The sequence below is a fragment of the Acytostelium subglobosum genome, assembly GCF_000787575.1.
Source record: "Acytostelium subglobosum LB1 DNA, scaffold: scaffold35, whole genome shotgun sequence".
NCBI classification, from domain to species: domain Eukaryota; phylum Evosea; class Eumycetozoa; order Acytosteliales; family Acytosteliaceae; genus Acytostelium; species Acytostelium subglobosum.
In genome coordinates this window covers 35,025-50,344 of record NW_012236498.1, presented here as the reverse complement: position 1 = coordinate 50,344, position 15,320 = coordinate 35,025, and the positions used below count along the sequence as shown (strand labels likewise).

At 46.4% G+C, this 15,320-nt stretch overlaps 5 protein-coding genes across 5 annotated transcripts; 4 read left to right on the top strand and 1 right to left on the bottom strand.

Moving 5' to 3' along the window:
* Positions 1-427: 427 nt before the first annotated feature.
* SAMD00019534_117630 (hypothetical protein) lies at positions 428-4,712 on the top strand (the record flags this gene model as incomplete). The annotated part of the gene is made up of 4 exons (XM_012892911.1): positions 428-598; positions 699-3,899; positions 3,960-4,423; positions 4,490-4,712. 4 exons carry the CDS (start codon positions 428-430, stop codon positions 4,710-4,712), a joined length of 4,059 nt encoding a protein of 1,352 aa, XP_012748365.1.
* Positions 4,713-5,033: 321 nt separating this feature from the next.
* Positions 5,034-6,727, top strand: SAMD00019534_117620 (hypothetical protein; the record flags this gene model as incomplete). The annotated part of the gene is made up of 4 exons (XM_012892910.1): positions 5,034-5,308; positions 5,396-6,022; positions 6,094-6,439; positions 6,635-6,727. 4 exons carry the CDS (start codon positions 5,034-5,036, stop codon positions 6,725-6,727), a joined length of 1,341 nt encoding a protein of 446 aa, XP_012748364.1.
* Positions 6,728-7,774: 1,047 nt separating this feature from the next.
* Positions 7,775-8,421, top strand: SAMD00019534_117610 (hypothetical protein; the record flags this gene model as incomplete). The annotated part of the gene is made up of 2 exons (XM_012892909.1): positions 7,775-7,822; positions 7,909-8,421. The coding sequence occupies 2 exons, from the start codon at positions 7,775-7,777 to the stop codon at positions 8,419-8,421; spliced, it is 561 nt and encodes a 186-aa protein (XP_012748363.1).
* Positions 8,422-9,765: 1,344 nt separating this feature from the next.
* Positions 9,766-12,099, bottom strand: SAMD00019534_117600 (hypothetical protein; the record flags this gene model as incomplete). The annotated part of the gene is made up of 2 exons (XM_012892908.1): positions 9,766-11,678; positions 11,739-12,099. The coding sequence occupies 2 exons, from the start codon at positions 12,097-12,099 to the stop codon at positions 9,766-9,768; spliced, it is 2,274 nt and encodes a 757-aa protein (XP_012748362.1).
* A 1,233-nt stretch (positions 12,100-13,332) lies between these two features.
* SAMD00019534_117590 (hypothetical protein) lies at positions 13,333-14,560 on the top strand (the record flags this gene model as incomplete). The annotated part of the gene is made up of 3 exons (XM_012892907.1): positions 13,333-13,661; positions 13,771-14,086; positions 14,165-14,560. Coding segments are annotated over 3 exons (1,041 nt in total), but the record flags the coding sequence as incomplete, so codon positions are not given.
* Between the last annotated feature and the right edge of the window lie 760 nt (positions 14,561-15,320).

Genomic DNA, 15,320 nt, shown 5'->3' with positions numbered 1-15,320 from the left:
ACCCTGCTGTCCCGGGTTTGTCTCGGCTCAACCAACTCTCATTATCATTGTTTAAACTACTCATATAACCATCTACTATAATTCTTGACGATTCAATCGAACTATCCCTACACTCGAAGTGTCATCGGTTAGAATGCTCGGCTCTGGCTGGGGCCGATATATGTCACCATGGTAGTAGTGTGTCGTGTCCTGTCTGTCATGTCGTGTCATGCCACTCATCCACCTCACACACACACACACACACACACACATTCACACTCTTGGAAAGGGATATCCGCGCGGGGATGTTACCGCTGACGGCGAACAATACACAACAACAAACATGTCACTAACATCTAATTGAACAAACATAACAAACAGGAAGGATAATAACATACATACATACAAATAACAAACTAAATACATATACATATATACATTATATATAATGGTCAGACCTCTACATATCGTCTTGGTTCTCGCAGCCTTGACGGTGTACCTGCACACATCCAGTGCATCCTACTTCTCTAATGTTCAATCATATAACACGACATTGGGATGTTCGATGTACGGACTCAATGCAAGCTACATCGAGAACAGGACATTCGCTCCATCAAAGGTATGTTGTTGTTGATATCAAGCTCACCTCATTCAATTAATTAATCAATCAATCAATAATACTGACGCCACATCATCATCATTCATTCATACTATTATAGCCAGACCCAGAAATAGCCAATAACACTTGCCAGTTGGTACATCCAGAGTACAGCGAATTGGCATGTTGCAATAATGCCCAATCATTGGTGCTCAAGAATAATATGTTCATTGGTGCCAGTATCTTTGGAAGATGTCCCGCCTGTCTGTTCAACGTTTGGGATCTCTGGTGTGCCATGTCTTGCTCACCATACCAAGCCGAATTTATTATCGTCACGGCCGTCAAGACGCCCAACGTCACCGACGCCAAGATCACCAAGACAGAGTTCATCCTGGACCCGACGTACGCCAGCGGCCTGTACAACAGTTGTCGAGACGTCGACTCCAACGGAGCCGGTCCAATCGGCCAGTACTACACCAACTATCCCGACTTCTTCAACAACCTGTTCGGCTCGCAGAACCCAGCCTTCAAGATCCAGTTCGTCTTTGACCCAATCAAGGGCTATGGCAACGACATCGTGCCCTGCGCGGCCACCTGCTCCTGTGACAGCTGCAGAGATTCCTGTTACGCCCCCGAGGTCTTCAACGGTCTCACCTTCAACAACTCGCTCCCAACCACCGAGCTCTTCAACAAGAAGATCCCATTCCTCTCGCTCTGGTTCATCTACTCATACATGGCCTTCATTCTGACGCTGTGCGGTGCCTTTGCCCTGAACTACACCTTCCAGCTGTTCAAGCGCACCAACCGCGCCAGCTGGATCTACGTCGCCTACGCACTCATCCTCATCTACCTGTCCGGTCTGCTGGTGCCCCTTCTTGCCGGAGTCGACCCCGCCTCGTCGGCCGAGTGCACCTACCAGATGCCATACGGACACAAGTGGGACTGTGGCCTAGCAATCTTCATCTCGATCTACATGCCCGTCGTCGTCATCTTCTTTGCCGTGTTGTCCATCCTCTTCTACCTGTTCCAGAACCAGCTGGGCGGCAACAACCACGGTTCCTACTCGGTCACTGACTCTGGCTACTCCAACATCACATCGCTCCAGTTTGGCGACGCCGGCCAAGCCAGCTCGCAGCCCATCTCGCCCAGATACGAGGGCATCGGCATCAAGGACCCATCAATCATCCAGAAGATGTTCTTCATCTATGGCCGCGCCATCACCCGCTACCCCCTCTGGGTCGTCCTCGGATGCATCATGTTCACCATCGTCTGCTCCATCGGCATCATCAACCTGCAGATCGAGCAGGATCCAGTCAAATTGTGGGTATCCCCAGACAGTCGTGCCGCCAAGGAGAAGGCCTACTTCGACGCCAACTTTGGCCCCTTCTACCGTACCGAGCAGCTGATCATCACCAACCGTTCCGACCCCAACGCCCAGATCATCAACATGCAGAACCTCGTCACGCTCGTCGAGCTCGAGGAGGAGCTGATGGGCCTCACCACCATGTACAAGGGCGTCAACATCACCTTGCAGGACCTGTGCTTCCAGCCCACCCACAAGGGATGCATTGTCGAGTCGGTCACCGGCATGTGGCAGCGCAACATTTCCAAGATCGAGGACAACGACGTCTACGGCTACTTTGAGAACTGTCTCGGCAACCTGCTCGGACCAGAGTGCATGGACGCCATCGGCACCCCCATCAACCCCTCTGTCGTGCTGGGCGGCTGGTCAAACAACTCGATCAACGCCACCACCTTTGTCACCACCTTCCTGCTCAACAACGCCGTCGCCAACTTCTCCGTCAACGAGGCCTGGGAGTGGGTCTGGCTTGAGACCGTCAAGTCGTACAACGCACGCCCAGACTACCCCTTCCACATTGCCTTCTCGTCGGAGCGTTCCGTCCAGGACGAGCTGGCCCGTGAGGGCAAGGCCGACATTCCCACGATCGTCATCTCCTACTCGGTGATGTTCCTCTACGTGTCCCTGGCCCTCGGTCGCTACTACCCCCTACCCACTCGTTTCATGTCAATCTTTGTCAACTCGAGATTCACGCTCGGTTTGTGCGGCATCATCATTGTCGCCTTCTCTATCTCCATCTCGGTTGGTATCTGCAGCATCATTGGCATCAAGGCCACTCTGATCATTTCCGAGGTCATTCCGTTCCTTGTGCTGGCCATCGGTGTGGACAACATCTTTGTGTTGGTCAACACCTTCGAGTCGCTCCACGTCAGCACCTACAACGCCCAGACCAGAACATCCAACCGCCCAAGACCCGAGGAGACCCTCGCCCGCGCCATGGCCAAGGTTGGTCCATCCATGGCCCTTGCCTCGCTCTCTGAGTCCCTGGCTTTCCTGCTGGGCACGCTCACCAAGATGCCCGCCGTCGTCGCCTTCTCCTTCTACGCTTCCGTCGCCATCTTCTTTGACTTTTTGCTCCAGATCAGCGCCTTCTCCTGTCTCTTGGTGTGGGACACCAAGCGTTCGGAGTCAAGACGCATTGACTGTGTGCCCTGTCTTGAGCTGGACGACGGTGACAACTCTGACGACGACGAGCCCGAGAACCACTCACTCATCGAGCGCGAGTCCACCAACTCCACCTACGACGTCGTGTACAAGCGCAAGGACGGCCTCCTCAAGATGCTGTTCACCAAGTACTACGCGCCCTTCCTCATCAAGCCAATCACCAAGGTTGTCGTCATCTGCATCTTTGTCGGCATGCTGCTCACCGGTCTCTCCTTCTCCTTCCAGCTGCAGCTCGGTCTCGAGCAGCAGGTCGCCTTGCCCAGGGACAGCTATCTGCAGGACTACTTTGCCCAGCTGGCCGCACGTCTCGAGGTCGGCCCACCCTTCTACATCGTCGTCCAGGGCGAGTACAACTACACCAACTTTGAGGACCAGAACCAGCTGTGCTCGGTCGGTGGCTGCAGCCCCAGCTCAATCATCAACATTTACAACCAGGCGCCTTACGTCTTCCCCGGTATCGCGTCGTGGCTCGATGACTACATCTCCTGGTGCCAGAACGGTGCTTGCTGTCTGGTGTACGCGAACAACACATACTGCACTGATCCAAGCGACCCGTTCTGCTCGCCATGCTCTGACGTTGAGACTGGACGTCCCAACGTCGACACCTTTGTCGACCTGCTGCCCGTGTTCCTTAACTTTGTCAACACCTTTGAGTGTCCACTCGCAGGTCTTGCCTACCAGAGTGACACCCACATCACCTCCCTTGGTGACCTCGACAATGGTACCTCCCTCTCCATCGTTGCCTCCAGATTCGATGGTTTCCATACTACTCTCCGTACTCAATCAGACTTTATTAATGTATGTTATGTTCAATCAATCATGATCGTCCCAGCGCACTAACAAATCAATCAATCACAGTCACTCAAGTCTGCATACTGGGTCGCCGATCACTCAGACCTTCCAGTGTTCCCATACTCAGTGTTCTACGTTTACTTTGAGCAGTACTTGCACATCCAGGCAATCGCCGTGATGGACATTCTTCTGGCTTTGGCTGGTGTGCTCGTGGTCAGTTTGCTGATCCTCCAGAACCCAATCATCTCGATGATCGTCGTGCTCTGTGTCGGTCTGGTCTCGATCGACCTGCTCGGTGTGATGGCCGTGTGGTCCGTCAACCTCAACGCCGTGTCTGTCGTCAACGTCGTCATGGCCATCGGTATCTCCATCGAGTTCTGTGTGCACATTGCTCACACCTTCATCAATGCCCCCAAGTCCATGACCAAGGACGAAAAGGCCAAGTTTGCTATCTCCGAAGTCGGTAGTTCAATTGTCAGTGGCATCTTCATCACCAAGTTGTTGGGAGTTGTTGTACTAGGTTTCTCAAAGTATGTATCCATCAATCATCCATCCGTCCACTCATACTCACTCAATCAATCAAACAATCAAACTAGTTCTGAGATCTTCCAAGTATACTACTTCCGTATGTATATCACTATTGTAATATTAGGTGGACTCCACGGTCTTGTACTTCTTCCAGTGCTGCTGAGCATCTTTGGCACCGACAAGTTCACATTCTCCTCATTCTTCAAGTCGAAGCAAGACCCACTCTCATTACAATACAACCATCCATCCAACTATGGCACCCAATCAAACATTCAACCAATCGATGGATAAACGCCATTGACGTCGTTGGTTGACCATGCCACACCTATCCTCCTCCTCTCCTATATAACATAACTACCCATTTAAATAATAAAACCTTCGATTAGACAGGCCTTCCTTCTGCCTCGTGTAGCACATACCCTCGCAGACATACCCTCACAGACATACCCTCGCATTATTTTTTGGACTTTGACAATCTTTCGCATTCTTGCAAACAACACACTCACTTTGACGAGATACAGATACAGATAATAACGATCATATACATGTACTTAATGTTGTTAAGTTGATTAGATTGATTGATCGAGTCGACTATTCAAACAAACATAAAGAATGATAAAGAACAAAGAAGATGGCAGTATAATGGAGAAGGAGACTATATTGAATAGGACATCAAAGACAAAGGTGTGCTACTTTCATGATCATGACATTGGCAACTACTTCTATGGCATCTATCATCCAATGAAACCACATCGACTATGTCTTACAAACAGTCTCGTTCTAAACTATGGTCTGCACAAGAAGATGGACATATACAAAGCCAGAAGGGCAGATCGACAAGACCTCCTACGCTTCCATTCAATCGATTACATTGACTTTCTCGAAAGGTATGACGACAACATAGTGCATTCAATCAAACGACTCAGACTCACTCATTCATTCATTCAACTTCAACATCAACTCAATCAATGAAGAGTCACACCTGGTACACTGCCTGAATATAAGGAGGCAGTTAAACAGTTTCACATTGGCGAGGATTGCCCAGTGTTCCCTGGATTGTGGGATTACTGCCAGGTGTATACGGGCGGCTCAATAGAGGGCGCAGTCAAGCTGAATCACAAGATGTACGATATTGCGATCAATTGGAGTGGTGGCCTGCATCACGCGCGCAAGGACGAAGCGTCTGGCTTCTGCTACATCAACGACATTGTGCTGGCGATTGTCGAACTGCTCAAATACCACGCGCGCGTATTGTACATAGACATTGACATTCATCATGGCGACGGCGTGCAGGAGGCCTTCTACCTGTCGGACCGCGTGATGACCGTCAGCTTTCACAAGTATGGCAACGACTTTTTCCCAGGCACGGGCGACTCGGACGAGATTGGCATACGCAAGGGCAAGAACTACTCTATCAACGTGCCACTGCGCGATGGCATTGATGATCGCAGCTATCAGAGCATCTTCAAGCCCGTCATCCAAGGTGTCATGGACTACTACCGACCATCTGCTGTCGTACTCCAATGTGGCGCTGACTCACTCCGCTTCGACAGACTTGGTTGTTTCAACCTAACCTTCAAGGGGCATGCTGAATGTGTAAAGTAAGTTGTGATACATGGAGCCATTCCACCTTGGCCTCACTCACTCACTCACCTTTGGCACCTCTAATTAGATTTGTAAAGAGCTTTGGACTGCCTACCATGGTGCTGGGCGGTGGTGGATACACTGTCAAGAATGTGGCGAGATGCTGGACGTATGAGACATCGGTGTTGGTGGACACAGAGATAAGTAATGAGCTGCCACCAAACGATTATATTCTGTTTTACAGTCCCGACTTCAAACTGCATCCCGATTACTCTGGCATTCCTTACCGCTACGAGAACCTCAACTCGAGACAATATCTAGAGAACCTCAAAGGCAATATCCTGGACCATCTCCGCGTGCTCCAATGGGCACCCAGTGTCCAGATCCAAGATATTCCACCAGATGTTATGAACATAGAAGAGGATGAAGATAATGTAAGTGTCACGGTCATCCATCAACTCATAGTGCTTCATTGCGACATGAAGGGGGCAGGAGTGGGGCGAGGCCCTACAACCTCGCTCGCCCCAGATCAAGATATGTCCAACAACAATCAACCCACGCCTCCATTAATAAGCACGTGATTAACAATCTGACCTCAATCTCCAATCGCAACTAACCACACGAAACAGTTTGATCCTGATAAGCCCAAACCGTTAAAGTCCTCATTCAGAAGTCTCGACGCTCAAGAGGACCGCGAGGACAGCGACAATGACATGTTGTGATCAAATCTAATCAAAAAAATACAAACACACACGCGAGCGACTTTGGATTTTTATTTCTGTTGGTCCATCCTTTGACGAGTCTGTGCGACACGCCAGATCAGGACGAGAGTGCAAATACGCGCATTTGCTATTAATGGCCAATCAGGTGATGTTGGGCGGGTCCCGATCATAATTAATTTATCGCCCAATGACAAAGAGTTGGATCTAAAAGTTTCTTTCTATTCTCTCGCAGTGGTGTTTAATTAACTACAAACAGCTCGGTTGATCACCGTCTTATGGATGGACCAAAGTGAGATCCTCGCCAACACCCCCCATATGGGTCCAGGGTGGCAGGGGCCATCAGCATCCCCGGCATGCCCCCAACAACCAGTAGTTGTACTGCACTTCTACTACTCTCTCACCCATTCATTCTCATTAGCCTTCTCATCTTCTCAAGGTTGCTCGGCACTCTCTCTCCACTCTCCCTGATTAAGTGTTGTCCAGTCTACAAGCCAGTCTAGTCCAGTCCATTTACTTTCCATCTCACCAATCTACTACCTACATACTCATTGTAAAGTGAACAAACAGTGTCATCATCTACACTCTCTATCTATCTCTACTTCCAAGATCATCAACAGCAGGCACAACATCATACAATCATTACAATCAGCTGACACGTGTATCATTACAAATACAACTACAACTACAACTACTACTATATTCTCAATTATTACAACAAACACACACACTTACACAATCCAATCACGATTGCAATCACAATCACTATCACAATCACAATCACCAATAATACAACTTAAGGCCTAAGCCCCACCCACTGGCCTCCAATAACAAACAAACACACACACACAACAATTAAACAAGGTCCTACCCCCATTCCAATCAATCAATCAATTACTCAGTAGTGAATAGTTATAAGTAGTGTCCTTTCAAGTGGCAACAGCTATTCTTTATATTCGTAATATTACATCATCAATTAAAATAATAATTTACAACATATAATTATAATTATTATTACTATTATTTCTATTATTATTATTGTTTATAAATATGAATAACATTAAATTAGTAGTTCTTGGATCTGGATGTGTTGGAAAGGTATGGTATCCACCTCACTCAATCAATCATTCAACAATAATTATAATATTAACTCCATTCAATCAATCAATCAAACAATATTATAGAGTTCACTCACAATCAGATATGTACATAATGAGTTCATTGACCGTTATGATCCAACAATTGAGGATATGTACCGAAAGGTTATAGAGGTTAATGGTAATCATTTTATGCTGGAGATTATGGATACTGCTGGTACCGAGACATTCCTGGCGATGCGTGACTTATACATCAGGAATGGCCAGGCATTCATGTTGGTCTACAGCATAACCTCGCGTAGTACATTCCAAGAGTTGGAGCAGGTCAAGGACCAGGTGCTGCGCGTCAAGGACCAATCCGTCGCCAGACTGCCCATGCTGATCGTTGGCAACAAGTCGGACTTGGAGTCTGATCGTATGGTGTCATCAGAGGAGACCGAGAAGGTCTGTGCCAAGTGGGGCATACCATTCATTGAGACCTCTGCCAAGACCAACATGAACATATCAACGGCGTTCGAGTTGTTGGTTCGTCAAATGCAACGCAAGCTAAGTGACAAGGACAAGAAGAAGAAGAGGTCAGTCGTTTGCCAGATTCTGTAGAATACCCCCTCCCATACCATCATCCCATCATCCCATTATCCGATCAGACCTGGAAGAGTCCGTCATCTCGCCAGGACGACACACATATTCTATTTATTATTCTTTTTAATACCCTCCCTCCCTCCTACTACCCTTTTTCCTTTTTCCTATTCACATTTGAATCGGTATAGATTCAATCAACCAACCAGCCAGCCAACAAGCTACCCTATAACTTAATCAATTAAATTAAAACTAATTTGTCGTTGTATTGTAAACTTGGTAGGGTAAAGCGTTTTGGTAAACATGCTCAAGGACTCAACGCCCATCACTCATGCATACACACTTAAGTGATTTATGATTGAGAATCAGGTGATATGCAACCTATCACCTGATCTGATCAGAGAGACAGCCAAATTGGATTTGCAAGTTGGATGAAAACTCATAAACAAAGTTTGGTCACGTGACACTCTGCAGATTCAAGTTGGTGTGATGGATGCAGTGAGAGTTCCCTCATCTCATCTGCCTCATCCTATTAATCAGCTCTTTTATAAAGTGCACAAGTCCCTCTGTATTAGTCATTCATCTAAACTACTTCATATATAACAACTACTTCAAATACATATATACATAATCAAATTAAAACAACCTTGAGGTGTGTACCTTACTCTCATTCATAGTAAGTATGATTGGGTTGGTGTGATTGATTGTTAACCCTTTGTTTAGGCACTTCCTTTAGACACTTTGACCATCATGAATAGAAGTCCACTATAATTAATCAGTTGTTGGTTATGATTGATGACGTTATGCAAATCCTTTTTCTCAGAGTAAAGAGCATATCCGTCCGCCGATATCAACATGATATAGTAGTAGATCCTAGTCCAAACTCTATCTTAGTCCTCGTGAAAGAATGATAGATTATCTTTGTGAAAGCTTTGAAGATCCATGTGAAAGGATACTATCTTAAGTCCTCGTGAAAGTTGATAGTATCCTAGTACCCCATAACCCCAGTATCCTCGTGAAAGTAGTAGTAATATCCAAGATAAATACCAAAGGATAGATGAACCTCCATATTAGTAGTAGTAGTAGTCTAGTCCAGTTCCAGTCCTAAGAATAGTAACCAAGATAACCCTGGCCAGGTATCATCTTTAAGGGGGTGGACAGTGTACAATGTCCATCCTCAAACCCTTTGTCCATTACTTGTCTATGGATGATTGGTTTGAGGATGTCTATTGTGAAAGTCAAGATGTATTATCAAGATTTATGTGATCAAGGTATAAGGTAGATCTAGATCTGGAGAGATATAAATGAATGAATGAAAGGAAGACTTGGGTTTGAAAGATATTGGAGCAACATCTTAATTATGATCTATAATATATTACAACATTGTCTATAGTTCCTGTTCTTGACAACGGGTTGCTCCATTAGTTGACTGGAATCACCGACGATGACGAGCCGCAGGTGATCCAGATACTTGTCGAATAGTGATTGAATCAATAGTTGTCCAAGACTGTTGCCAGACAACTCCAGATGACACAATGACTTGTTGTACTGCAGTGTCTTGTAGAGCGTCAGCGCCGAGGTCGACGTCAGACGGTTGAACGACAGATCCAAGTACTGCAGCGACTGGTTGAACGGCAGCACGCAGGCAATCTCGTGGCCGGCCTCGTCGGAGAGTTGGTTGCCGCGCAGATTCATACGCCTCAGCGTCTGATTGGTCGAGAGCATCAGGAAGAAGAGTGGCGGCGCGTGTGATTGGAGATGGCAGTGTGACAGTGAGAGGTAGGTGAGGGTGTTGTTGGCCGTCATGGCCTCAAGCAGGTGGGAGAAGCCCTCGCCCACAGGGTTACGGTCGAGGCTGAGTCGAGTGACGGATTGATTGCGCGACAGCCAGTCGGCAATGAGCTTGGTGTTCTTGGCGTCGATGTAGTTGAAGGAGAGGTCGATGTCGGTCAGCGTCTGATTACTCAGCACCGACTCGATCGTGCACATGGGCTCGACCAGGTCCTCGTAGAAGCAGTACTTGGAGAGGTTGAGCAGGCGCAGTGATCGATGGTTGGAGATAGCCTGACACAGGTTCTTCTTGGCCTGCAGCTTCAGACGCGCCCTCATCACGTTGAGCGATGTGAGCGAGGAGTTGTCAGAGAGCGCGTCAAACGTCTCGGTGAACTGGCCCAGGTTGTTGGAGCTGAGGTCCAGACACTGCAACGACGTTGTCGTACGAATGTATTTGGCCAGAAGTGCGTCGTTGAGGTCGGGCGTCGACGCCAGACATAGTTTGGTGATGGAGCTGTTGTTGCACAGGCTCTCCAGTATTCGCTCGAGCGTGTCCCTGCCTAGGGAGTTGCCACCAATGTCCAATGTATGAATGTTGCTGTATGTCTCGATGATGGAGGCGATCGCCTGGCCATCAGTAGAGCACACGCCACTGCAATGCAGACTAAGACTGGCGGGCAGCATTGCAGGCATGTAGGTCAGATTGCTTGAGGATTGTGCACTTGTGATGCTTGTGGGATGATGTGTTGATGACGTGCCAGTCGATGAACTAGATGACGCCGCGGTGCTAGTTGGTATGACGACGTCAATGTTACTGCTCTGGATGTTGAGTGTATGAATGGTGCAGTTGTTCTTGTTGAGCTTGCAGTAGAGGTCGTGCAGGTCCATCAGCGAGAGGTCGTCGAGCAGGCGCTCAGTGAGCAGCTGTTGGGGCGACGAGACACCCAACGAGATGGACATTTTGGTCACGGGCGACGACGCCGCTGCGCCAGACGCCATGGCTCCAGAGTCGAGCGCCAGTACATGTTGCTTGGTGTTGCGTCGCTGTTGTTGACGCACGACTGACACGATCGACTTGATGGAGAGGTCCTTCTCGGGCCGCGACGGCTCGTTCACCATGATCCATTGGCGCGACTGATTGGAGATGATCAGCTCCACCTGCAGGTCGTCGGCCAGGGGCGGCAGGCGATGCAGTTGGCTGACGTGCGTGTCGATCTCGGCCAGCAGCGAGATGGACACCGAGGCGAACCTGAAGCGCTGGCGATACAGGCCCGTCTGCGTCAGACGGTAGATCAGCTCGAACTCCTTCTTTGTCGATATCTCCACATGGCCGTACTGCAGGTGCGGCACGATGCGGTCCGCCCATGTCCGGGAGACCAGCGACAGACGGGTTATAAATTCGCGGAAATTGTGTCGCCGGCTAATTCCCGGCTCCTCCGTGCTCGAGTGCACTACAGGATAGAAGCATTGTCTAACAATTAGATTGGCAATTGTACGCCATATCTCTATTGGTAGTTGAACATTATTATTACTATTACTATTATTACTATTATTATGATTGATACTGTTACGTTGCTTTGATGATTGATGATGATGTTGATGATGATGTTGATGTTGTTGTTGATGTTGTTGTAGATGTATGAATGGTGACATTGAACGACATGCATAACTATTGTTCAGTGCAAGTGTTGGGATGGTGAAGTTGTCGGTGAGGGATGAGAGGAGGAGATGACTGTTGTTGATGTGTGTACCATCGACCATTTGAGGGATAATACATCCTTTGTCTCTGTAATAATACTTTGATGATGATGATGTCGAAGAGGAGGACGAGGAGGATGACGCCGACAATGAATACGACGATGAGGAGGACAATGATGACGTTGAATTTGTCGAGCTCCTCTTGGGTCTCTCCACAAGCTCCATCATTATGTGTTTATGTGTGTGTGTGATTGAGCGAGTGAGGGAAGAGGAGAGAGTGATTGATTGATTGATTGATTAATGACGTTGACCTTGACCTTGCATGTCCACTGTCCTGTTTATGTCCTGCCCTGACCTGTCCTGTTTCAATTCCGCGATGTTATTATTGATTGTCTTTGCTCGCAATTGCAAGATGTTGTTTGTGTGTATGTGTGCGCGGGAGAATGTTATTTGTGTGAGTGTGTGAGTGTTGATTAATGATGAACACATCAATCACTCACTCACTCAATCATTCATTCATTCATTCATTCAATCATTCATCCAACCACCACTCAATCAATCACAAGTTTGTCAAACACACACACTAAAACGCTAAACCTTGGAATTTGATTGGTCAGGACTTATTGAAAGTTTGACCACCAAAACTACTTTGGAGCCAAAAGCTCAAACCCCCCAACCATCAAACGAATCATTTTGGAAGGGAGGGAGTGGAGAAGAAATCTTGACTGCAGATTTGAATAAACTTGACTACTGTTCCTATCTATCTATCTATCTATGTGCAAAGTTAGGGCAAGTTGAGGGCATTCATTCAAATAATTAGATAATTAGGATTCATAGATACTTGTTCAGAGACAGAGAGAGATAGAAAGATGTTTGATGTCATCATGTTTTTGATTGATTAATGGATTGAGGTGTGATTGATTGATCGATGGTTGATTGGTTGCTTGTTCAATGGCGACCTACAATTTGTAACCATCAACATCCACTTGTTAGATCCCTAAGGATCAATCAATTCACTCAATTCATTACAGCCATAATGTAATGTGATGTCCTATACATGTAATGAATTGGTACACCTACCTTTGAATAAAATCAAGTATCACTAGTCACTATCATTATTGTGTTGACACTAACCAATCATGGACAAATAGACATGGTTCGTTACCATAACACTGCACACAACTCATTCGCTATACTTGTCAATCATATAATAATATGTAAATGTGTGTATGTGTGTGTTTAAACGAATGATCATGTGTGTGTGAGTTAAAGATGATGATGGCAGTGGTGTGCCACTCACTTATCATTGCAATAATGCCTTTCAATGGAGTGGTCCTTTGGCACTTCAATAATCATATACTATATTATATATAATCAATCAAATAACTTGAAAACTAGATACCTGGATACCTGGATAGATATAACTCGGAAACAATCAAACAATCAACCAAACAATCAACGATGTCTTTACACTTTACACATATATTGATTATTTGTATGATGTTGATCACTTTGGCGCATTCAAATACTTTGGGTCCAAAGTGTAATACATGCGTGGATCACGGAAAGGAATGTGGCAATGATAATCAGGTGTGCACAGCTGGTACCTATTGTGTAAATGTCAATCCATCCAATCAAAACGAAGTAAAGATGCGTTGTCTAAACGTCACAGAGATCGATGGCAATATCCAATGTACAAACGACACTCAATGTCCTTCATCAATGACATGTATCCTCGACGCCACCATCGAGAATATAATATTATATTGTAGACAATCAAATTATAGAGGGTAAGTAGTCATCATCCACCTCCAAAATCATCAATCCATATCAATCATTTTGTATGTAATAGTGATCATTTCCTAATTAGTCGATCATTGTCATACCGAATATTTCCAGATTAGGCGATCATTGTCAATACCCATATCAATGCTCCGGATTGTTGATGTGCTTTGATGGTATTTGCTCCAACAAACAATATCCAAGATGTAATTCGGTTGCCGAATGTCATAGCAATCAGACCTGTTTGAATTCATACTGTGTCCAGAGGTCTGATGAAGGTGCTGGCTGTCTCGTCGACACAGACTGCCAAGCCAACTTCAACTGCATCCCAACTGTCACTGGCAACACCAGTACATGTCAGTCAATGTTCTCGCGAGTTGAAGGCCAGCCATGCCACAAAGATTTCGATTGTGACCTCTCACTCGGTCTACAGGTATGTGTTCCATCCCGCGAAGTAGCATGAATCCTCGCATTCTTACTTATCATAATCAATCCTCATTCATGATGTCAGTGTAATGGAGGTTTCTGCCAGAAGCCGGTAACTGGTATAGAGTGTGGCGCGGACAATATGTCTTCATGTAATGTTAGCTCTAGTTGTATATGTGATGCGACATCGGGAGTGGGATCATGCCACAGCAAACATTTGTACAGCAAGGATTGCAAGGATCAGTATCTCAAGTACGTCGAGTGTTCAAAGAGTAGTGGATGTCCATCTGTGGATGTGGTGGTGGCAGGATCATGTCTATTCGACAAGTGTATGACTTGTGATTACCAAAAGGCCTGTTACAACAGTGATGTCACATGTGGAGCTGGCGGAGCCTGTCTCAGCGGCTCCTCTACACTCTCTCATCCACTCTCACTCATCATCATTTTCCTGCTCCTCACAAGTTCCACGCTCATCACCTTTTGATGACCCACTTTCGGAAGCCGACAACAAGTAAAGTAATAATTAGTCACTTTACTTTGATTAATAATCTATTTAGTTGATTGATTGATTGATTGAATGAATGAATGAATGGTTGTATGATTGTATTATTGATTGGGTTCTCTGATCATGATGGTCACTTCCGCCTAGTGTATAGGGTCCTATGCCATGCCTCAAGTGCTACTACACTTCCTTGTTCCGAAAGCATACCTCCTACCTAGGTTGTCTCTGAGAACCTAGGTGATCAAAATCGGATGTTGGTTTCCTAACTGTTCAAATAATAATGACGACCCCATGCAGGCCTGAAGAAACGATAATGACCTCAGCGATTATACCCCCACTCGAGTACCAAAAGGGTACCTATTGGGCTGCAAGTGACTGAGGCCTAAGGGAGTGTTCCATTTGCAAAAGTTTGCATTCATGAGCAGGACCACACAAAACCAAACAACTATCCATCCTACCAATCCAACCAACCAACCAACACTTTAACTGTCTCTCTCTTTGTCTGTCTTTTAATTATTATCTCTCTTTCACACACATTATTATTCATTCATTCAACAAACAAACGACATTGTTGTCATCGTCATCGTTGCTAAACACGGTTGACATTCGCACACTCACACACCCACACTCTCACACACACATAACTCAAGACTTGACCTAGGTCAGCCCCCTTCCTTGTCTTGGTCCTTCCTGTCTTTGGTCTTGTGTAACTTTAAGACAAACACACACACATAACCAA